The following is a 24,218-nucleotide window of genomic DNA, read 5'->3' on the forward strand; positions in this document are numbered from 1 at the left end:
CACAAGGACTTGAATGTCCAGCATTTCCAAGCAAGTAGCTATGATAAGATCACAAAACAGACAAGAACAAGGTGATGTTGTTTCAACATATCCTCCTTAAAGCACTATATTTGGAGAGCTCTGTAAAACTATCCCCCCTCTGATTTGAACCTACGGCTGACACTCTTAATAGGATCTCAGTATTGCTACACCACAAAAGCTCAAGACTTGAAAAACGTAACTGAAATTTTTTAATCATTAAAAAAACCCAAACATTGTGCAAAAACAGTTACACTAACCCCAAACTGTGCACCAGTTAAGACTCTGCAAAACTGTTCCTTGAAATCCTATTGATTTCAATACTGTGTTCCCACTCTTAAGTTTATGCACATATTTAAATACTGTGTTGACAAAGGAAGCAATCCACCAAGCATGGCTGATCTGCAGTGCTTCCATCCATTTGAAGTGGAAACTGAGTTTGCATAGTCCCAGTGCCTTGGTGGAAGGGGGCACCTAGCTTAGTGCCACAGATAAACACCGCCTGAGTCTTTGCGCTAACAGCTTCCAACTGTTCTTCTTCAGCATTGTCCGGCAGTCAAAGAGAGAAGAAAAAAACAGTAAGGAATTAGGGGCCAATTCGGTTTTAGCACTTCTGAAGCCACTTAAGCTCTTTCCGATTATATTTCCGCTTGCCATTTTGTCCCTTCATTCCTCAACACTTTCATTCATTATACTTGGCCAGTTTTAATCTGGGTATAATGTTCATAGACTGGAGTTCTTGGAATAACAGTTTACAGGCATATGGTATGCGCAGGGAAGACACATGACAGGAAGACTTGCAGTAATGGCACCTGAAAGATAGGAAAGAAACACCAAGGTCATTGTATATTTACGTAAAAGAGACCAAGAGATATATCCATTTCTTTATTGTATTTTATCACCATCTTTTGGCTAAATTCCTCCCAGGTTGGTTAAGAATTAATTGCAATAAAATAAATACAGAAAAAACAATTAAAATTCAATCAGCCTTTATATTGGTTAGTTTACAAAATGTTAAATTAGGAGAGAGGGGAGAGTATTTGCATCACCGCCAAAATGGCTTTGTCCCTGGTTGCTGCCTGCTTCACCTATGATGGTGAAGCACTTGGAGGAGAGAGTCTGCTGATGACCTCAAAACACAGACAGGTTTATATGGGAACAGGTGTTCTTCCAGGTACAGAGGATCCCAAGGTACACAGGGCTTTAAAAAGTCAACAGCAACACTTCAAATTGTGCTCAGAAATGAGGTAGAAACTACTATTTAAATGTTTAGCTTGGGGTAGCTGCCCCAATGAAGGTGGCAAATCATAAAACTCATGCTATTTATGAAGAATTACTACTCTGCCCAAAGTCATCCAGTTGTGGTCACCTAAGGCAGGGTTAGCCAATGTAGTGCCTTTAGATGTGGCTGGACTACAACTCCCATCAGCTCCTGCTACCAAGGCCAATGGTCAGGGATGATGGGAGTTGTAGTCCAACAAAACTATGGAGGGCAACATGTTGGCTACCCCTGAGCTAAACTCTGTGTACTGGCACTACAGAGCTGAACCTAATGTAAAATAAAGCCAGGCAAATTGTTCTTATGGTAGATGAACAGCTGAAGAAGGAAACTACATTACTTTCCCTACAGAAGGCAGACTGGCTGCCTTTGCAGCCAAGGAACAGAATAGCATCTTACCTAACCAAGACCCCAACTCTTCCCCCACTTCAACAGCAGTTCTATTTAATTTTCCCACAATCCCAGGGAGAACTGCTATGATAGAAGCATTCAGGGACATAGTAGGATTTTTAAACAGTGACTCCGCTCTTCCCCTTGAGCACCAGAAAAAGGGGGGCAGGTCCAGGACAGTCCTTCCCTGTCAGGGTGCTGAACCCCAAACAGCTGCCTGATGACACCTGGTACTGATGCTGAACTTGTGTGTTGCAATTTTGGAACTGGATTATAGTATCACTTTGGCGATTGGTGGCTTTGAAAGTGCTGCTTTTGAGTAATTATTTTACACCTCTTTGCAAATTACATTTTAAGTATGAAATAGGTCAGCATTATCTTATAATGAGCTAATTCCAGTCTACAAAGAAGGGTCATTCTGTACGAGTTCCCTTCCTCTCCCACCCTACTTCCACTACTGGCCCACCTGCTGTAAATGTTTAATGTAAACTGGTGTGCTCCCCTAACTGCAGTACGAGCCTCTGTTGCAGCCCTGTATTACCAAGGAAACCTTCAGTCAGAGGCACAGAAATGTTAATTGTGGTATTCCAATTTAGGGGTGAAGAATGAGGTGCCCCCTCAATCTAATTTGTGTGCTGAATGAATGGCCAGACCTGTACTTGCTGGAGCTGAGAGGAAAGACAACAATACGTTCACCCACACACCACAATTAACAGGTTTCCCTGAGTACGCCTGTCCAAAAGCAAAAGGGAGCCCACTAATTCAGTTGCTCATGGTTTCATTACGGCCAAGCACATACATTTTTAGGGATGATTAAAAAAAAGAAAAAAGAAGGTGGTTTGGGCTGTTTGGATCTTACTCCCCAACCTGTGTAGTGAGATTAAAATCTTCCTCCCACAAGTCATTTGGCATCACATTGAAACAGAGGCAATAGAGGGGGGAGGCGTGTGTGCCTAAGTCCTGTTTCCCCCACTGCAGGTAGAAGAGCAGGGGGGCTAAAAAATTTCCAAAGAGCTCCCAGGATGTCAGTTTTCCTGGGTTGATCATATATGTAGCTGGGGATGCAGCTAAGGACACCATTAAGTTGGGCATTATTGTGCCTTTGAAATGCCCATAAGCATCATCCTAGAGCCTACCCAGAAAAGGTTACACAGCATGTTGGGAAGAGAAAATGGCAACATGAAGACTAATCCTAGAAAGTGTTGCTTGGAGATAGGAGACCACAGATCTTGTTTGCTCAGTGGGTAGTAGCCCAGTTGGGAGCATGAGACGCTTAATCTTAAGGTCATGGGTTTGAGACCCCTGTTGGGCAAAAGATTCCTGCATTGCAGGGGGGTCAGACTAGATGACCCTCACGGTCCCTTCCAACTACAATTCTATGATTCTAAGACAAATATAAATAATAAAAATTATCAACCGCAACCATCTCTTGTATACTTAAATCCTACAGTTTGGCTGCATTTCTGGATAATGCACAGACCTAACTGCTTTGGGCAAGGGTCGCGGCTCGGCAGTAGAGCATTTGACTTGCATGCAGATGGTTCCAGAGTCAATCCCCAGCAAGACCAAGCAGGGCTGGGACAGACTCTGAAGAGCTGCTGCCAGTCAGTGTGGACAATGCTGAGCTAGATGGACCAATGGTCTGACCTGGTATCAGGCAACTTCCTGTGTTCCTAGAAGTCTGCTGGTGGTACAGCAGGCTCCAAGATTGCCTCTCTATGTGCCCTGCCTCCCACTGCAGGGCTTCTTCATGCAAAGATGGCAGAGTCAAGAAGAATGCACTTTCGACCGACTGGAAAGAAAGGCCAAGAGGTCGTGTGCACTCTTTTGGGTCCATACTGTTTATCCAATTCCCTTTCCTACTTCACTGTGAATATATAGCACCATCTATGTGCTTGATGCTTTATAAATGATGAGACAGGTCTCTGCCCCAAGGGGCTTGTAATCTATAATTCCACACAGGGAAGACAACAGGTGAAGCATGAAGGCTTATTTGCCTTAGGCCTGCCTACAAAAGGGTATGTGGAGCAAGAGAGGCTGTGCTGAAGGCTTCCCAGAAAGACAAATACTTCCAGATCTGTGAGATAAAAAATCTGCTTAGCTCAACACGTCATCATTCTCCTGGATTTTCTGCTTTGGCAGCTGCATTCATATAGTCACCAATTCCAGCCCTCTCATAATGGCTTTCCAAAATAAGCATTTAGAAACTCCAGCTTAAGGCAAGGCAGCCTCCCACAACCTGGGGGCCTCTGGATGTTTGAGACTGCAACTCCCATCAGCCCCTGCCACCATGACCAGTGACCAGAGATGATGGGAACTGCAGTCCAAAATGTCTGGGGGCACCAGGTTGGGGAAGGCTGGTGTTAACGTCCTTGCTGAGTGCTTGAAATTCTGGACTAAGGCAATGCATAGCTGATGATTGCATAAAGTAAAAACATTCTGGATAGCATTCTTTTTACTCTGCTGTCCCCCTCCTTGAAGGAGCCCAGTTCTAGCGCCAACAAAATTGTCCATTGTTAAGTTGCACTAGAAATGCTATCTGGTTGACGGTTCTTGGTGATACGTCCAACTCAAATAGCCACCTTCCTTTTCAGTCCATGTAGTTTTGAGAGTCATGTCGTGCAATAAGCTTGTTTATATACCAATTCCTCACTAAAGCTGGCCAAGACCATTTCAGAGGTCTGGAGCTGCTGTAATTGCCTAGTTTCTATTGTGTTGCTCATTACAGGGCTGCTTGGCTCCCACTATTGACAGACAGAACACATCATCACCTAATAAGAACCTAATAACTGGACAAGAAACCCAATTACAGGTTATGCTCCCTCAACCAGTAAATACATTAGAAGACCAGAATTGCATGCCTTTCCAGAGTTTATATAGGGCAAATCACAACATTTGAACAAGTTTTATGAAATTGCAAATGTCATTCTTCATATTTACCTTAAAGCTGTAATCTTTTCCTGTAGTAAGTGGCCATAGCTATGAATTGTAATTTTCTGCATATTTAGCTTTTTTTTTTTATGGAACCCAACAACGGACACAATCATGTGAACCTCAGTTGTTGTTTTTTTAAAAAGATCTAGTTTATAATCCTTATGAAAGTATGAAAAGTAGTCTGAAGATTGCAAATTCAAATGTTCAAGAAGCAAAGCTCCTACACCCTTCCATGGCTACATGCATCTTTTTTATAGTCTTCAGTTGCTTTCCTCTGACCTCTAAAAACCTCTAGTTCTTGTTTCTTCCTTTTGTTGCTATACTACACCTGGCAAAGTATCTGCATGCATATTGAGGATGCAGAATCTTCTCTGCTTTGCTGCAAGAAAAAAGCCCAACCCTTGCTGCACTTGCAGATAAATGCATGCCGTGTATAATGCTAGCCTTTATGTTTCCTACATCCACCAAATACCAAAGGAAAAAATATATATGAGAGTCTAAATTAAAGCCCTTAAGCTTTATGAAAAGAGCTAAATGACATTCAAAATGCCCGGTGCCTGAAAAGCCACATGATGATGGTTTATATGTATAATTTGTCTTGGCATGAAAAGCTGGGTGTCAGAGTTGGAACTGGGCGTGGTGGCATACAGTCCTTGAAGGAAGCCAATCGTTTGACGTGTTTTCTTCCTAAAGGAAGAGGTAGTTGGGTTCTGGCCAATGTTGCCATTGTGCAAATGGGGGGAGACTTCTGCTCATGTAATGGGACTTCAACCTGTAGCCACCCCCCACCATACACCCTCAAAACTCTGCTTCAGGAGGTCGGGAGGCCCTTTAGAGCAGATTTCTGGGGAAGTAGAAGTTCTGTTGCTCGAGTGGAAGTCTGCTTGCACAGCACTGGATACAACCCATAGCCTTTCCCCTTTCCACTACCTTAGTAATACTTCAGGTGTCTGCCTCCATTTATCAGGTCTTAAGTGTTTTGAGTACACTGTGTAGCAATCTGTTCACCATTGAAGAAAAGCTTCAAGAATTTTCTAGGTTAAGCAGGAAAACCCATGCACACAGGTAAGGCCAGGGAGGGCCACTTGATTTTACAAGCAAAATTTGCAGGGAGAAAAAAAAGTCTCCCTCACAATCTCTGTTACATCCCTTCCCTCTGCTTTTGCTCTGCACGAGTCCAAGCCACTGAACAAAAGGTATAGCCCCACTAAGTTCTTTTGCCAGCCTTTTCAGTGTGGTCTAATTTGGATCTTAGATGAGAAAAGGACATTGACACAGCTGGTCTCCTCTCTTCTGAAAGCACTGTGATAAGTCAGCTATTTGTAACATGGGTGAGACAGGCAATCACATCTTTGTCTCAATTCCTACACTCAGCCCTTTTTGTTTGCCTAAGTTTAGATGGTAGCTTTTATATATATATATATATATATATATATATATATATATATAGTTGGAATATCTCCAGAAAAGTAGATAATCTTCTGCCAAAAACACAAGGGAGAGCCCAATTCCCTTTTAAATGATTTTTGTCCTGTAAAGACATAATCCAGAAGCTCTGCGGGCACTACAAAAACTTCGCTAAACCCCTGACTAGAAGGGACTAAATAATCTTTGAGGTTTGCTTTGTAAGAAGAACACAGGCATCACATTAATGCCAAGAATAAATTATTAGCATTTTTTTTAAAAAGCCTTGTAAAGAGCTACCTTCCTTCGAGTTTGGCATTACAAGTATCCTCTGTGTCACAGGTCAAAATGCAACTTGTGCAAAGCACCGTATTACATTCATTTGTCGAGGGAAAGCTCTCACTTAATGTAAAAGCAGGGACCACACACATATGCAAGCTTCTGGGTAAACCACATTGAAACATTAAAAGTTCGGTTGTCTGCTTACCAGCCAGAGTAGCCTAACAATCCACATTGGCCACACACATCCACTTCAAATGCGTCGCTCGAAATCATAAGTCTTTCCAGCAGTAGCATGCTAGCTCCATAGCCTATCAGGCAATCCCGTTCCATTTCTCCCAGCCGTAAGCCTCCATCACGCGAGCGGCCTTCCGTCGGTTGCCTTTCAATCAAACAGGTAGAGACTTTTGAGAATGTTGTCCCACTGAAACAGGTAATCCCACCCCCCACCCCCAAAAATAAACCACATCAGAATGCTGCTAAATGTTCAGCATCAAAAGAGTGTCTATCTCTGCTACAGGAGTCTAGAGCAGGATTAGCCAACATGGGACCCTCCAGATGTCGATGGATTCCCATGAACCCCAACCAGCACGGTCAATAGTCATGGATGATGGGTGTTGTAGTTCGGCAACATCTGGAGGCCATGACACTGGCTATCCCTGGTCTATGTAAGGCTCATACGTATGGTCTAACTTAAGGCTGTAGTTAGGCCCAATGATCCAAAAGGAATGAGGCTGGCCTAAGAGGAGGCATATGCAGCAGAAAAGGGGCATGCATTGCTCCCTGATCCTCATTCAATCGGCTTATAAAGGGCGACTGGGTGTGGAGAAGTAGAAGAATGGGAAGAGGTTTCGATTCAGCTAGAAGACCACTTACCACTTCTAACCGCCTCTCCTGGTATGTCCCACAGAGGACCTTACGGTCTTCAAACAAAAACATATTGGAGTTCCTGGGCCACAGAGAGGTTAGGCTGGCCTCAACCAGAGCCAGGGCTTTTTCGGCTGTGGCTCCAATCTGGTGGAACGCTTTGTCACAAGAGACTAGGGCCCTGCGGGACTTGACATCTTTCCACAGGGCCTGCAAGACAGAGCTGTTCCACCAGGCCTTTGGCCAGGAGACAGCCTGACGCCCTCCTTTGGCAATCCTCACAGAACTCTAGCCCAGTGGTTGCCATTAATCTGATTTGAACTGATTTTATAATGAAATGATTTTAGAATGTTGTATATTTTGCTGTTGTTAGCCGCTCTGAGCCCGGCTTTGGCTGGGGAGGGCGGGAAATAAATAAATAAATAAATTATTATTATTATTATTATTAAAGAATAATGTCTCTCCACTTGCTATGTGAATTGTGTATTTTTCTTTTTAAGTAGCATCCAGATTCTGCCCCCCCCCCCCTTTGAAACCAAAGAACACCAACACGTCACTCCCTGGCTTCAGAATGACCCGTTTACATTTTTTCAAGCTATAGTTGAAGCGGAGAGCCTTTGCATTCTGTGCAAGATTCTGCACGGCTCTAGCTGTTGAGAAATGGAGCAGACCTGAAGGCTGCCGTTTGGTGTTGTGCATTTGTGCTTGTGATCCTGTCTCTGCCATACCTGGTAAGGACAGCTCTGGGCCCTCGAGCTCTTGCATGCATCTTATCCAAAACCATGTGCTTCAGTTTCTGGTAATACACTGGCCCAAAATAGATGTAGGCTTCTAATGGCTCCCTGAGAAGGAAGAAGAAAATTTCTTTCAGAGAAGCTAAGAAAGTATTGTTTATATAAATAAGATTACAAAATGGAAAACAGGTATTAGTGACTGTGAGAGTGAGTAGGATAAATCCCAGTTCCCCCAAGTCCTGCACTTTCACCAACCACTAGGCTTCCGGTTGACACATTCTCTGCACCCCCTTCAGAAATAACCCACAGAGAACTTCAGGAGGATGATACCTCTGTGGATACCTTCGAGAATAACTAAAATGTTAAATAGCTTCAAGAGAGTTCCTCCAGCTATTAAGATTCCAGGTCATGGGCGAGTTTCCATAAGTCATCCTCTTAAGTCAGTCTATAAGCTGGTATGTGGAGCTGCTCCTGAATTCTTGGTAGGTACAATTGCAATCCATTGCTGTTACATGACCTTCAAGAAAATTATTGGAACTGAAAATGATAGTGTGGGAGAAGGGAAGCAGTTTTTGGCACCCGAAGCAAATGTAGACAAATTAGAGGATTTCAAAAAACACATTGTGGGGCAAAAGAAAACATTTTCCACCCTGCATAATTTCCCTAAAGGAGTCATACTGCCAATGTTTTTCAGCTAGGATCATCCTCATCTATTAACTGAAAGGTCTCCAAGTGACTTACAGCACATTTTAAAATGTAAATGCATCATACCATTAAGAGATTCATACAAAACACCTGCAGTTCATTAAGATAAATAAACGTATTCCCCCCTATCCTTAACTGGAGTAGCAAGCCAGATTTAGGACAAGCAAAGATATAGTTTATGAAAGAGGAAGAATTGACAGATGGAACAGGTTAGTGGCCCAGATTATGTTGGTGTTAGAGTGGGGGGGGGGGAGGATGTGGTAGAAAATAGAAAGGTAGGATTAAGATACATTTTAAAAACACAGACGCGTTGGGCCATATGGCCTTGTCTTGCTTCCTAAACCTTCTCATATTCCTTTGAACTCCACATCTCTGAAGACAGTCTGATCAACACAGCAGGAAGTTAACAGACCAGCCAACTATGCCAGACCGACTCCACAATTGGCAAAAGCCGCTCACAAAAACTCCCAACGGACAAGCACCTGCCTTCAATGCCGTATTTTGCTATTGCGTTTGGTTTAAGGCTGCTAATCATATTCCAAGAGCACACGGCACCTCTGCCAAAACTGCTTAGAACTTTTTGTATTTTAAGTGACAAAAAAACAACCTCACTGCAAGAAGAAGCTGGCTTCTTAATTTTGTTTGATGCTCTAGTGGCAGGGTTCTTTTTAAATAATAATAAAAAACCATGTGCAGCTATTCACATTAAAGTTATCCACACATGGCACTATTAGATATTAGAAACAGGAACATGTACATGGCACAGCGGTCGCCTGCAGGAGGTTCTTACCCGGTAATGCCAGATGTTACATAGTCCTTCCCCAGGTAGTTATACCCGTGACGCACAAGATCTTCACACACGTCCTTCACTTTACTCCCGCCAAACGCAGTTCCGTAGTGAAATCTGCCATCCAGGACACCAGCTTTTCCGGCCAGAAGTTCAATTAGTTTCCCCACCTATGCAGCAGAAAGCAGAGATGTTTTAAGTTTGGCGAGAAGTCTCCAAATATTGTAGTCTTCTAGAGATTTCTCCCTTCATCTGTCTAAGGTGCAAAGAGAAGGAACTGACGAGGATAAACAAAATCCTGTGGGCAAATACTAGTCCAAACAAGACAGGCTACTAGGCCCGCATATCCAAGGGGATATTGGGCTTGTGTCTCTTGTTGCATGGCAAACTGAAGGGACTTTCAGCAGCAAGCAGCCTGTGAGGTGGAAGGGGAGGCTGCCGCTCAAATAATCAGTCAATTAATATGTCCCACTGGGTGGGCCCAAACCCATGAGCATACTTAAAGCAGCTTTTCAGACCCCAGACAGAAACCTGAAGTTGATCCTATATTCTGTAATCATGGCCAATGTTAGGTAGAACAAGTGAGCTGTTTCAGGTAGATTGAATTTGGATATTTTATAAAGGCAGCATGTTGTTACGCACGCGCGCTCTTTCTCTCTCTCTCTCTCTCTCTCTCTCTCTATATATATATATATATATATATTTGTGCCAAGGAAGGGGAGAAGAGGTTGTGAAATTTTCAGCATCAGGTACCAAAATTACTAGGTTGGCTTTGGGTACTATGCACCCTGAGCTGTGGGAATGGGGGAGGGCATTTGTTGCTGCACCTCAGGCTGCAAAATGCCTTGAGCTGGCACTTGGCCAGGCAGTTTTCCTGAACCTCTTCATGTTATTCCCACGCAGACCAATGTCTGTCAGCACTGGAGAGCACTACCTGTCAAGATACACAACTTTCCTATGCCACCTTCTGCCCTATGAAGAATAATGCACAGTGTAAAAACTTGCGCTTTTCTTTTATTAACAGTAAATAGATATTTACTCCAAAAGGGTAAGTAGCATTTTTTAATAATGCATTAAGGTCAAGGACTGTAAAAATGTTACAAACCGTCATGCGAGATGGGAAGCCGTGGGGATTCATGATAATGTCAGGACAGATTCCTGAATCACAAAACGGCATGTCCTCCTGAGGCATAATCAGGCCGCAAACCCCTGAAACACAGAATATATACAGGTTTTTCAAATGACAAAAGCAAGCAATTCATTTTGCAGAGCCAAATGGACAAGAGCTAAATGCTATTTTAGCCTATCCAATTAAAAATAGTTCACTCAAAAACAGACATTCCCTTACTAAAGGTGTTCATGGAAATGTAGCTAATAATCCTGACTAGGATAAATGAAAGATGTAAACTTAAAAAAAAATCATTTTGCAGTGATTAACACCACCACTTGGCATCCTACAATCCAGACTACTCTGTACTTTGTGGGAGTCAAGCTATTTTGCAGAGGCTTTTATCTGAGATACTGACCCCAGAATATGTATTCCTTCTAAACTCAGGCCCAATACAGAAGCTTTGACTAAATTTTGAGGAAATTGAGAGTGGGGGAATCCTCTAATGTTCCTTGTCTTTATTTATTGAGTAGGGTACAACTTTGGTCCACCTGTCAGAGGGAAGGACCTGCTTGTGCAAGGAACTTCCCTCCCTGCCCTGCAGAAGGTTGGGGAAACATTAGCAATATTGGATTACATGTGTTTAAATAACTTGAAAACCTTATGTGTTTATAAAAAAACCAAGGATGCATACAATTGAACCACAAACATTTAGAACAAAACATCATCTATTCTTTCCCACGTCTATGCAAACCAAATTTTCTCACTGTGTATGGTGGCTTTATTACAGGTGGGCAAAAAACTAGTTGAGCGGCACAGTAAAATGTTTTAAAATACTTTAGAGTTTGTAGATTTTTACAGTAAAGTGGGCAATACATTTTATAACTGGAGAAAAGAGTTTTGGACTGGAGAAGGTTAAGCAATGTTTACACACTCTCTAAACAAGGGCTTACTCGACCAGGCACTTGTGGAGAAGGGCAAGAAGAGATTGTGATACTGGAGCTTGGTCAGAAAACACCAACATCCACTGCCCAATTAAAACAACAACAACAACACACACACACACACACACACACACACACAAAAGAAAATAAGAACAGGGCCTAGGTGCATGGGATAGCTGTTAACAGTATGTGGAAGGATCGATGCAATGAAAGAACCAGATCAAGCATTTCTATAGTTTATTTTGTGCTTTTCAATTTAAAAAAACCACATGATTTTTACCATTATTACTGGTTCCTACCCCACAAAAAATCCTTGTCAAACCAATCTTTTGGTGGTAACACCATACCCACAAAAAAATCATTTTAGTAATTTTCTCACGTGTGAAAAATACGCAAAAGAATTGCAACGTAAAATTTACACCCACTTAAATTGTGGGTTTGGCCAAACATACATCCCTCCCCCTCCTCCAAACGAGGAAATTGTGTTTGGTTGCATGAGGAGGAAAGGGCACCTGTAAGCCAAAAATTAAATCTGCACTAACTTAAAATTACTTCAGGCGCTGGAAACCCTTTTATATGCCAAGACGGTTCCCATAGCAGACAGGCGCTGTGTTGTTTGTTTTGTGTGAAAGTGAATGATAAAAGATCCATGAAATCGACACAGAAAGGCAGAACAGCAGAAAGAACCGAGGCCCCTCCATCATAGCAGCTTCTACCCTTTGCTGACTTGTATAACAATGGAATCGAGACGTCCAACTGCAGATCTAACACAGCTGTGCATTTCATTAGATGAAGAGTACTAGTGACACAAGTAAATAATTAACTTATTCTGGTCCGCTGACTGTGCTTATGAGACCAGTCATAGCTGACAGATTTTAATACAAGTTAAACACAAAGAGAGCATAATGAGATTAGACGTTAAAACAAAATATTTGGACAGATTTGGAAGATGGGGCGAGTGGAGTGAACCCCATCCAACTCATCGGGCAACTTTGAAAGTTCTTCTTTCCAAAATAAGTGAAAAGTTCTTAATTCCAAGAAAAAATCTTTTAGCACTCTCGTTTGTAAATATAACTAATTAGCTTCCTAACTAACTAAAGCAGCATCGGTCTGTGAAGATCTGAGAAAGTACAACTGTACATCTGCAAAAACTCTTTTTTTTCTACAAGTTTATTTTAAATTATTTTCAGCCTATTTAATATAGATATATTCTTTAATCAGAGAGTTTTATTTATTTATTTATTTATAAAATAATGCCAGTCTACATATTACCTTAAATTTAATGTTCATGACTATTTTAAAACAAGCTTTCTGTCTTTCTCAAGTTCTAGAAAGAAACAGAAACTGTTGACACATTTGCCATGCCACCTGTTTTAAGGTTCATTTCATGAGCCACAAAATAAGTATTTTGAGTAAAGCAGAATAATGCAAAGCAGTCTTCTAAAGGGGCTACAATGACTGCAGGACAACATCTCCAAGAAACTTTTTTTTTTTTTTGGCTGCTGTCCTTTGCACACATTACTTGGGAGTAAACCCTACTGAAATCAACAGTACTTCCTTTTGCATATATGTGCATAGGATTACGTTGTCCTCCTTATTTGAAGATACATTCCATTTAGTTATATACAGTGCTTACAAAACTCTCCAGCAGTAAAAAAAACTAACCATGCTTAAACATTAAAAATCCAGCACAATGACTCAATCCAAAACTAAGAATTATTTCAAAATACCACTTTTTCATCAAGTAGCCTGACCTTACTAAAATATAGAACTTGCTTATGGAAGATCACCAGATATACACTTTAATAAAAATGCCTTGTATTGCTTCCTAAGCATTGGAGTGGAAGTGGACTTTCCACAGATCAACGGCCTGCTTGGGTGATGAGGTCCTTCAGAAAGGACTTCACCCATTTTTTTCTGTCCCACCCGGCACCATCGGATGTGCATTTGGCAGGAACCTGAGATAAGACCTTCTCACTAGGTATGCACAAACTTCAGAATTCCCTATCGAGCAAAGTCTGCTTAACCTTCGGGTTCTTTTCAAGTGACAAGTAGAAACCTTTTTTTAATTAGTATTTAAACAGGTGTTTGACCCACTGAGCTAATTTGTCTTGCTCTGCTGCACCGTATTTAAAAATTACTTATTTGTTTAGGAGGGGGAAACACCATACAGAACTGAAGACATAAGAAACAACCACGTGAGAAAGATATAAAGCAAAGGATACAGTTAAACGATAAGTGAAATGAATGATATTCAAATGAAGTTTTACTACGGCAATGAATGGACCACAGTTTGACAGGACTATTAATTTCAATGGGTCTGGTCTGAGAACTAGCATTGGATACAACTCAGTATATAAAAGGTAAGGTAAAGGTACCCCTGCCCATACGGGCCAGTCTTGACAGACTCTAGGGTTGTGCGCCCATCTCACTCTATAGGCCGGGGGCCAGCGCTGTCTGCAGAAACTTCCGGGTCACGTGGCCAGCGTGACAAGCTGCATCTGGCAAGCCAGCGCAGCACACGGAACGCCGTTTACCTTCCCGCTAGTAAGCGGTCCCTATTTATCTACTTGCACCCAGGGGTGCTTTCGAACTGCTAGGTTGGCAGGCGCTGGGAACGAGCGACAGGAGCGCACCCCGCCGCGGGGATTTGAACCGCCGACCTTTCGATCGGCAAGTCCTAGGCGCTGAGGCTTTAACCCACAGCGCCACCCGTGTCCCTTAACTCAGTATATATAATATACAAAAAAAGTACAACGTCCCGAGCAATGTGTGCAGTTCAACATTATCTTACATTTTGTGGTGCCAAACTATATTATAAAGAGGCTACCCTTGTCCACAAAATGACCAGTAAGTTGCCTACTTTCCTTTATTCTGTATCTTAAAATTTGTACCACTCGCCACGCTTAAGATAACCAGTCCTCTAATGTAGGTGGTTTAGAGGATCATAACTATTTACCACCTGTGGAGCTGTTGATAATAGTAATAATGGATAATGTTATTACTGTTAATTGTATTTATTAGCCACTTCCCACTCCCCAAAAAAGTGAAACAAAGCAACTTGTAACCCCCCCCCAAAAAAAACACACACACATTAAGAACATGGGCAAAATAACCTAAAATACAATATGCACACATACACCAAATCCATCTCAAATCCACCTAACTAGAAGATAAGCAAAAAATGAAGCTCCAAAGGGCTGGATGAGGAAGAATGTTTTTGCCTGGTGCTTATAAACAAACATTGATGGAGCCAGGTGTGCCTTCTTGGAGAGAGTATTCCATAAACATATATATATTCACTTCTTCTAATACGTGCTGCACTGTCTTTTAAGTTTAACACGTTTTTAGCTAGCTGTCATCTTCTGATTTTTTTTAAAATGGCCCTTACTTGTCACATTGTTTTTACTGTGTTATTCTTTATTATGTTTATTGTTATAATCATTGCTCACTTTTTTAGATGATGTATTTTAATTGCATTTTGTCGTGTGTCAGCTTGGGCATTTTACAAGGAAAAGCAGGGTATGAATTTAGCAAAACAAACAAGGCGGTTCTGCAAGACAAGGAGCCACAGCTGAGAAAACCCCTACACACACAAACACACACCAATCTGAGATTTCCGGTCCAAAGAGACAGTTGCCTGGGGTGCAGTCCCATGTGGCTGGCAAGCCACATGATGCACAAATTTTGGCTGGGTTTTCCCCCACACAGATGTCATGCTTCCTCCTGTACAGGATTGCACAAGAAGGAAGTGGCTCCCATGCAACAACAAGGTACACGTGAGAGGTGGGGGAGAAGAAAGACCCCCACCACAAAGAAGAACCTTTCCTGATCATCTTAACAGATGAGTGATCTCAATGTGTAAAGATTAGCATAGGACATAACTCAAAAGGTGGTTCTCCTGCACACAAAATACCAAAACCATTGCGACAGGGGTAGGAACTTTTTTGGGGACTTGGGGGGCACCCTGTCATCTGGGCAAACTCCAGGGGTCACTCGTTGGTGGTGGGTGGAGACAGCCGCAAGAGAGGCATGGAGGGCTGTGTTTGTCTCCCAGGCCTGTGGTTCCCCAGTCTTGCATGGGAAGAAGAGCAAGAGCACAAATCAAAATCTTAATTCCTTTCCAAGAGGCAATCCCAGTGGATTGTGTACAAGGCAGCCCCTAACGTAGCCCCTCTAGAAGAGAAATTATAGTTCCAAATCAGATTAATGTGAACAATTCACATATTATCCCAGCAGGGTGACCGGAAGCGGAGTCAGGCATATGGGAGTTCACCTGTGTGATTTGGACGTGCTTAGATCCATCCCCAAACACAGATCCTCAAATGAATGAACATTAGACAGACAAGCTAGATAGATGCTTTCTTCCGATGGTAAGGGACCCAACAATTCTGTGCTGTTTCAAATACAATCACATGGAGTCGTGGGTTTGCTTTTTCTTTTCTTTTCTTTTCTTTTGAATTTCACAAAAAGGGTATTGGGTCATTGAGGGTACAATTAAAATGTTATTTATTTATGCCACTTAGATGCTGCCCAATAATAAAAGTCCTCTGGCAGATTACAAATGAATGAAGGGGAAAAACCTACATGCTCAGATTATGTGGAGTTGTTGAGTATGTGCGGAAGAGAAGAGCTGTAGCCCAGTGGTAGAGAATTTGCTTTGCATGCAGAAGGTCTCTAGATCAAACCCTGGCCATTTCAGATAGGACTGAGAATGACCCTTTTGAAATTCTAGAGAGCTCCTGCCAGTCAGTGTAGTTACGGAGCTGAATAGGTATATTGCAGCTTCCTGGAGTTTACTATGATCCTGAATGCTGTGAGCTCTCACACTTAGCACCACGATAGCTATATTATTGGATTCTGCAATTGAGAATCTATTTTGGTATTATTTTCACTCATGCCTCAAGGTTATTAGAAATGGATACTAGCAAGGCATTGCCAATTTATGTTTCAACATACGTTCATTATAGATCAGATACCATTTATCTGTGTATTCTCTATAGCGTCTGCTTAGTAAAAAGTATAACCAATATGCCCCATTTTCTGTGGAATACACATCAAGTAACTTTTTGTAAGGAGCATGCAAGATAGCGTAGATGTTTTGCACAAATATATATATATATTGGGCATAAGACATAATCAGACAACTGTTGATAATTTTGCCTCATTCAAAATATTTTAGCGGGGAGTAGCACAAAATCAAAAGCACCACATATATTTTAGAATACTTTGCAAAAGTATTTGGGCCTTTTGTTTGGGCTTTACTGGTCACGGAGTTAGTGGCCTCAGAACTTGCTCTAAAAGACATAAAGACCTTAGAATTTTACCCTGGCTGCTTTTGTTGATGCTCCCACATAGCTTAGCTATTATTGAGAGATCTGATCACACGGGGAGTGCTGGGCACATGGGCCCTGATCCACTAATATGGCATCCTGCAGCTCATGAAGAAGCAGTTTCCATGTGTCCAGGGTCCATGTGAAGGGCCCTGTAAATATCAGAGCCCAGATTGAATGGGGCTGTGGTTCCAGTTTTCAAGCCCAAAGTCTTAGGCAGATATCCTGAAGCTTTCAGATATATCCTGCACCAGTTTTGTGTTTTCCCTCCATGTACAAAATCCAAGGATCCATGTCAATTATAGCAGAATATGTTGCTTTCATAATAATAATAATAATAATAATAATAATAATAATAATAATAAACCCATATTACTCAGCTATCAACAAAATCTGTCAGTAGGAGTAAAATCATAAGCATAATATACTTTTCATAAGGGCAAAGCTCTTAAGGTTCTAAATAAGGCAAATAATCCTATCATGCTTAAAGTCTGATTCAGCCCATAGTATACAGAGTGCAAACTATGACACATTTGGGTCAAAAGCAACAGCTGCAGTGCTGCTAGTTTCTGTTGGGTAGGACTGCCATATTTTAAAGAGCAAAAAAGAGGACATTATGATGGCCATTCAAAGCAAATAAATACAATTTGTCTTGAATTTTACCTTCTACTGTTCTATGCCGCTCAAGCAGAGATCTCAGAATGTGCAAAAATGCTTTTAACTGTATGCTTTCAAAGTTCACCCACAAGCCACATGTTCAAGGTGTGGGATAAAGATGATTTAAATAAATGAACCGATTCAATGCTATTCCTGGCATTAAGAGACCCAGATAATGTGATCTAAACCCATCCCTGTCCCCCAAAACCCTCTGTTAATTCAGAATTGTATGGAAGTATTTGGGGTTTCAATTTATCATATAGCAAAATAAATTATTGCAAATGCCAAAGCTACATGGTCTTCTAGTTAGCAGACACTATTTGCCTAAATATGTGCAAGGGCAAAGCAGCACCAATTAATTATAGTTTTGTTCCGTTGCTGAATCATTTCTGGATCTATCCTATCACTTAGTACTTCTCATATGACATCGAGACGGCCAGAATTAAAATTGACAGATAAATAATACATAAGCAAACTTGATTAGCTTCTTTATTAAAACCATTTTAAATTAGAGGAGGCGCTAGAAGACAATGCAGCTTGTACACTGGTTTCCCATGAGCTGCTGAATGGTCTGGTGTGATAAATTTGCATAGTCTGAAGCACACAAAGAGCTGATTAACTGAAACCCCTACAATGCTCCTGGAAGCAGCTATTGTAAAACAATAACCATAGGAACTTTACAAAATACACATAGCTGAATGACTTGAGAGCTTCAGAAAAATGTGTTTAGGATATATACTATTTGGAAACAGAATTGGGAGATTTTTATTCTGTGCCATAAAATGCTAAACTACCGTAATTTGGGAGAAGGGAGGAGAGGGGGGAAATTGGGGGGGGGGGAGAGCTTTACTGAAAAGGGTCAGAAGGTTACCTGTTTGTTATTTGAGTTAAAATGCTTACTTGACACTCAGAACAGCAAGTTAAGCAGCGGTTAAAAAAAAAAAGTTACGAAAGTTGGGAGTCTTGTATGGACATGCTTCAAGTGGAAAGGGGGGGAAGGGGGGATAATTCTGTGCTTCGTTTTAATTCAATACAATTTTGTAATGCTTTCAGTGATACAAGGGATGAGATGGGTTAAGACAGTGGTGGCCAAACTTGGCCCTCCAGCTGTTTTGGGACTACAACTCCCATCATCCCTGGCCACTGGTCCTGTTAGCTAGGGATGATGGGAGTTGTAGTCCCAAAACAGCTGGAGGGCCATGTTTGGCCACCACTGGTTAAGAGATCCAACAAGATGGAACCAGATGTTATGGTTAAAACAACCTGTCCCCCAACTCCGAGTTCCACTAAGGCATCAATGGCCATTTCTCTTCAGGCAGAGCTAATCCACATGGTGCTCCCCAGTTGTCGGACTCCAACTGCTGGGCAGGGCTAATGAGTGGAAGCCCAACATCTGGATGGCACCATGTGGGCTACTCGGGTCTAAAATATATTGCTACTACTCCAGATTATTTAGTACTTAATGGATTGACTCCCATTTTCACAAGGAATCTTAAAGCTCCAAAACTGCATGGAGTTATACAAGACGCTTGTGTGTGGCAAAAGTCACAAGAAAAAGAAAAACAATGAATTCACTTATGCTTAGAAACTATGAGCAATGCTTCCTGCCCGCCCCCCCAGCCCTCAAAACCTCCTTCTGTATATTTGCCCAAATAACTCATTGCTGGGGGTTTTCCCCCAAAGCGGTCCAAGGCCTCCACACTGGAGCTTCATGCACGATTTTAATTCTTTCTACTAGAATTATGTATTTGTCTTCCAATGGATTAACTTGAGTTCTGCCTTTAATAGCATTTTAATTGCAGTTTTATTGCACTTTTAGGCTGCAATCCTATACATGCTTCCCTAGAAATAAGTCCCATTGAATTCACTGGGGCTTACTTCTGAGCAGACCTACATAGGATTCCTCAGTTAATTGGATTGGCTGATGTAAGCTGCTTTGGAAGCCTGCTGGCTGAAAAGCAGGACAAAAATAGACTAAGAAAGATACTTCATGTGGTCCTCAGGTCACCATATATTTTAAAAGGAATATGTCTACCATCCTGTGTTTGAGTTTGTCAGACCTGTGCTTTTAATAGTGCACACTAATTAAATAATACCAGAGAAGAAAAAGGCTATAAGAGGTACTGGATATTGTGAATAATGTATCTTTATTCTGCACTAGTGAACACGCACTATCTCAATGCGAAGGGCCACAGAACTTTGTTTTCCTAAAGATAGCATTTATGAATTTGAAGTCATTTCCTTGTCTTTAGAGGCATTTTAGTGCAAATACTTCAAGAAATGTTTAAGCCTTTATCTGGGATCTTTAGCTATTAAAACAGCTTCTGTTTGCCATTTCAATCCTCCTTCCTTAAATACAGTTCTTCCACTTCAGGAATACTGCTCAGCATTGCTGCTTAGCTCTGTGATCTGCAGGACCATTGTTGGAGGTGTTAATCCTTTTTCACATGAGAGACTGCAAAACCTTCTTTCAGAGAAGTGATATATTGCTTTTTTCACATCAAAGGAGCCTAACTTTCCCCCTTCACTGGGACTTTTACAGAAGCAAGAGGAAATCTGGAAATATAATGATCTGGTGAATATAGAAGTCAGAACTTCTGTGTTCTCCCAGCCCTCTGTGGAATCAAGAACTGATTTCAGTTTTTGTGAATTTGAAAAACAGTAAGCATGGCTGCTAAATCATTCCTTTTGCTTGTTAGAACTCAATCAAAAGATATCTGGTGGAAGTCAAGCTACTGATATAACAACATGAATATTATCTCAAATGGGTTTAGGTTTCTCTGTTTGGCACTCCAAAAGAATGCAAGGATGTTCCTTGCAAAATTTCAAGTATCCCCTAAACTGTACCCTTTACAGAAGGGTAAAAAGGAGAAGCACCAACAAAGTGCATCATTACTGAATAGAGTGTGGTTTTACGTCTGCTTATCCACAACTTTCAGAAGATACAGAATTCTGAAATATTATTGAAGCAGCATTTTTTTTTAAAATGACTTTGGGGCAGTATTTTCCCTAGCTTCCTCCTTTCAGTAAATACAATTTCCACTCTGTTTTGTCAACTGCAGAAATGTGGGTGCTGCAGAAGTTTCTGGGGCACCTCGCAGCATACACTCAGCTCCCAGGGGGCACTGACTGAGGCTCTGAATGTTCTCAATAATGTCTCGTGCTGCACAGAGCAAGAGAAGATCGCGAGTGGTATGTTTTCAAAGGGGTCTCATAAAACAAAGAGGAACCAATACTGAGCCTATCCGCTAAGGACAACTGTACCCTTCTCTTGCAAGAAGATATCTTTTTTAGGTTAGACATTATGGGGTGGGTTCAGGGGAACAGTCATGCAGACTAAGCAATGGAATAAAGTTCCAAGGTATGCTATGGCATCTCCTGCACTGAAATATTTGAAGAAGAAAGGTTTGATGGGCATTTGTTGGGAGCTGTTTCCAACAGCAGAACTGCGGCTTGGAAAGTGGTCAGGCATCTAGCAAGCTCCAGCTCCACGTTTTTCTATGATTAACATAATTAGGCACGGTATGCAAAGCAGTCAAGCATACCATTCCAAGTGCACTGAAAACAATGCATATATTTTGTAGAGCACTTGGGGAAATTAACAAGTCTGAATGCCTTACGCAGGAGATGTCCTTATCAAGAAACTTCACCTGGGGGATTCCTATTGGTTTCCCCCTAGATTCTCTGAAAAGCAGGTCTGCTACCTTAATTTTGCTGCAGAGTTGCTAAGGGAAGAGGTAGACACTGAGGCCTTATCAGCAATGCATCTGAGCAAGTGGTTTGTTTATAGGTAACAACCTCATTTTCACACTGTGATTGATGCCTGATAACAGAAAGCAAACGAGGCACTTATGTGACAATATTCCTAACTTGATTTTTATTTATTTATCATTTGTTTGTTTGTTTCATTTACAACCTGCCATTCCTTCACGAAGCTAAAGTTGACACACACGATACTGGTCACTGCCTTCCAAGACGTTATTGTCACAATCACTCTGTGAGGTAGGTTAGGCGGAAAGATAGTGACTGGTCCAAGGACACCCACTGAGCTCTGCAGCATTAAAGATGCATTATCTTTCAAAAAAGATAGCTGGTAGCTTCTGCTTATAAAAATTCCAGGCATGCTCCAAAAGGCAACCCCATCAAGGTCTTGGAAATATTAGAATTTATTCAATTGCCCAAGCTGTTGAAAGGCAGGTTTTTCATCAGCTAAATATTCCTTAATAAAAAGTTAGAAGATATAGTGAGTTTTACACAACTGAGAATTATAAGTAAGGGGTCCAAATTCAGTTTGCATCAGTCCGTCACTGCAAATGAACTCTGCATGTTGTACCATCTTTTAGCCAAGTGGCCCTGCAGTGACCAGAGTAGGATGAAGTACCACCTAAGGTCTGGACAGCAGATTGGAAGTGCTGAAACACTCCTAATACTCATAGGCAGAGCAGGCTAGAAACATCGTGAACATCATGAAGGGATAGTCAATTGCTTTACTTCAATCTCCTGCCACTGCTGCTTGCCATGCACCCATAAAGTAAACCAAAAGGCAGCACAATGGTGGTTGCACTCAGCTCCAGTAACCCTTTTAAAGTTTCAACAGATCAGTGATAAGTAAGGTAAGTAAGATAGCAATTCCATCTCCACTTGGATATATGCATTCACACACATACACACACACACAGACAGACAGACAGAGAGAGAGAACATGCACAAGCACAGAGAGATTGGAATATTTTGGCCAATTGTGTGCAGAATTGTTATTTCAAAACAGAGCAATTTCCATTCTTTGTTAGCACTGTTACATTGTTATATTCTATGTTTTACACCAGTGGCGTAGCATGGGTTGTCAGCACCCGGGGCAAGGCAAGTAATTTGCGCCCCCTAACCCTCGCTCTCTCTCCGCACCGCATGCCTGGCACCCCCCCTCCACAGTGGGCGGCGACCCGGCGGCTCGGATCGGATTCGCACAGCCAGCACTGCAGTGAGAGAGAGAGAGTGAGTGAATGAGCCAGGTAGGGGCAGAGAGCTGCGAGTGCGAGCGCCCCCCCCCCCATGTTGCGGCCGGTGCGGCCAGCCCCCCTTGCACCCCCCACGCTACGCCACTGTTTTACACAGTATTAGGCTCCCAGTCATTTGCATCCACTGACACATTTTTAGTAACAGGAGCATATGTACTTATGAATAGCTGAGAGCGGCATATATGTATATACCAATTTTATGCAGATACCCCCATATGCTGTAAAATAAGCAATGCATCTTGCATTATTTCAAGGACAGCAAACTAAAAAAAAATTAAACATAACAATGTATATACCTTTTTGCCCATGGCGACTGCTAAATTTGTCTCCAATTTCTGGCCGCCTCGTTTGCCTCAGCAATATTTTGATCAAAAATGCATCCTCAGCATTTGAAGATATCATGACTTTTTCAATGTATGAATCAGTTGCACCTTTGTAACTAACGATTAGGAGAGAAAACATGTATTTAATTTCTCAGAAATAAAGCCACATTGCTTGTGGGACATCAGGTTGCAAGCTTTAAGCTCAGACAGCAAATGTACTTTTTTATACTAAAACTACTGCTAAAAAGTATTTGGAATTAAATTATAAGGAAAGGAATGACAAACACCTTTCTGTCCCTGATTTAAAAATGATACCACTGCGCTTGAATATTAAAAAAGAACATTAACAGATAAATAAAGAATAAGTTGCAGCCCAGCCCTTCCACGATAAATGAAAATTATAATAGAAATGACGTTTACCTGAACAACTTCTGCATTTATTGTTACATGAGTTTTGGATGTTCTCTTCAATTAATATACAGCTCTACAATTCTGTGATTCTATATATTTGAGGTATACAGCATGTTCCAGAATGGAGCTAGTTTTCTTTCAGAATAAAAGTGGCCAGCTTAAGCACTTTAACAGCATGATTAATGCAATGTGTACTTTAGCCTACAGTTATTCTACACTGCACAACCTGGAAAACGAAGTTCACTAGCCGTGATCCAATGAAGTTCCTGACCTGGTCTCCCTGCCTTCTATTGCTCAGCCCTATTCCCCACTTTTCCAGAACTAAGCACGAACTATCCACTCTTCCTTTTCCCCCTTTGGCTTTTAGAAATAAAGTATGATGGTGTGACATACGTTATGGGCACATCTTTATATTGTGGTTGCTGCGGGATGCTGCTGCCTTCCAGAGGCGCCTGGGTCACAGTTGGCATTGATTTGTTCACAAGCACCTGCTTGTTTTCTACCTTCTCACCTGTAAGGACGTAGGAAGAAGAAAACAGGTTGTGCTTTTTTAATGCATCAAGTTGATCAAAATTATGAAGTACAGTGGTACCTCGGGTTACGTACTTAATTCGTTCCGGAGGTCCGTTCTTAACCTGAAACTGTTCTTAACCTGAAGCACCACTTTAGCTAATGGGGCCTCCTCCCGCCGCAGCGCGATTTCTGTTCTCATTCTGAAGCAAAGTTCTTAACCCGACGTAATATTTCTGAGCGGATTCTGTAACCTGAAGCGTATGTAACCTGAAGCGTATGTAACCTGAGGTACCACTGTATTTAAAAAAGTTTTCAAGTAAAGAAAAAATTGGCAGTGAACAGACTACTGAATCTTATTATTCTAAGTGGACAGTTTTAAAAAGCCACCAATAAGCTTCTTATTATTATTTATTGCACTTATCTGTTAATATTACATAAAATGTCTCAAAAAGACATAGAGTTGTAAAAGAACATCAAATACAAAATTTTAAATAACATTAAATCCCCATCAATGACT

General features: G+C 41.5%; 1 protein-coding gene across 1 annotated transcript in view; it reads right to left on the reverse strand.

Annotated features, from left to right (window-relative positions):
• Window positions 1-207: 207 nt before the first annotated feature.
• POLR3B (RNA polymerase III subunit B) overlaps window positions 208-24,218 on the reverse strand; it is a 60,010-nt gene continuing 35,999 nt past the window's right edge. The window contains exons 22-28 of the mRNA XM_053406339.1: window positions 23,582-23,699; window positions 22,751-22,893; window positions 10,503-10,606; window positions 9,401-9,567; window positions 7,900-8,013; window positions 6,513-6,686; window positions 208-830 (exon numbers count right to left, since the gene is read on the reverse strand). Coding sequence (XP_053262314.1) covers window positions 701-830; window positions 6,513-6,686; window positions 7,900-8,013; window positions 9,401-9,567; window positions 10,503-10,606; window positions 22,751-22,893; window positions 23,582-23,699 — 950 coding nt within the window. The 3' untranslated portion in view covers window positions 208-700. The remainder of the gene's footprint in view (window positions 831-6,512; window positions 6,687-7,899; window positions 8,014-9,400; window positions 9,568-10,502; window positions 10,607-22,750; window positions 22,894-23,581; window positions 23,700-24,218) is intronic.

Source organism: Podarcis raffonei, chromosome 10 (genome assembly GCF_027172205.1).
Source record: "Podarcis raffonei isolate rPodRaf1 chromosome 10, rPodRaf1.pri, whole genome shotgun sequence".
NCBI lineage: Eukaryota > Metazoa > Chordata > Lepidosauria > Squamata > Lacertidae > Podarcis > Podarcis raffonei.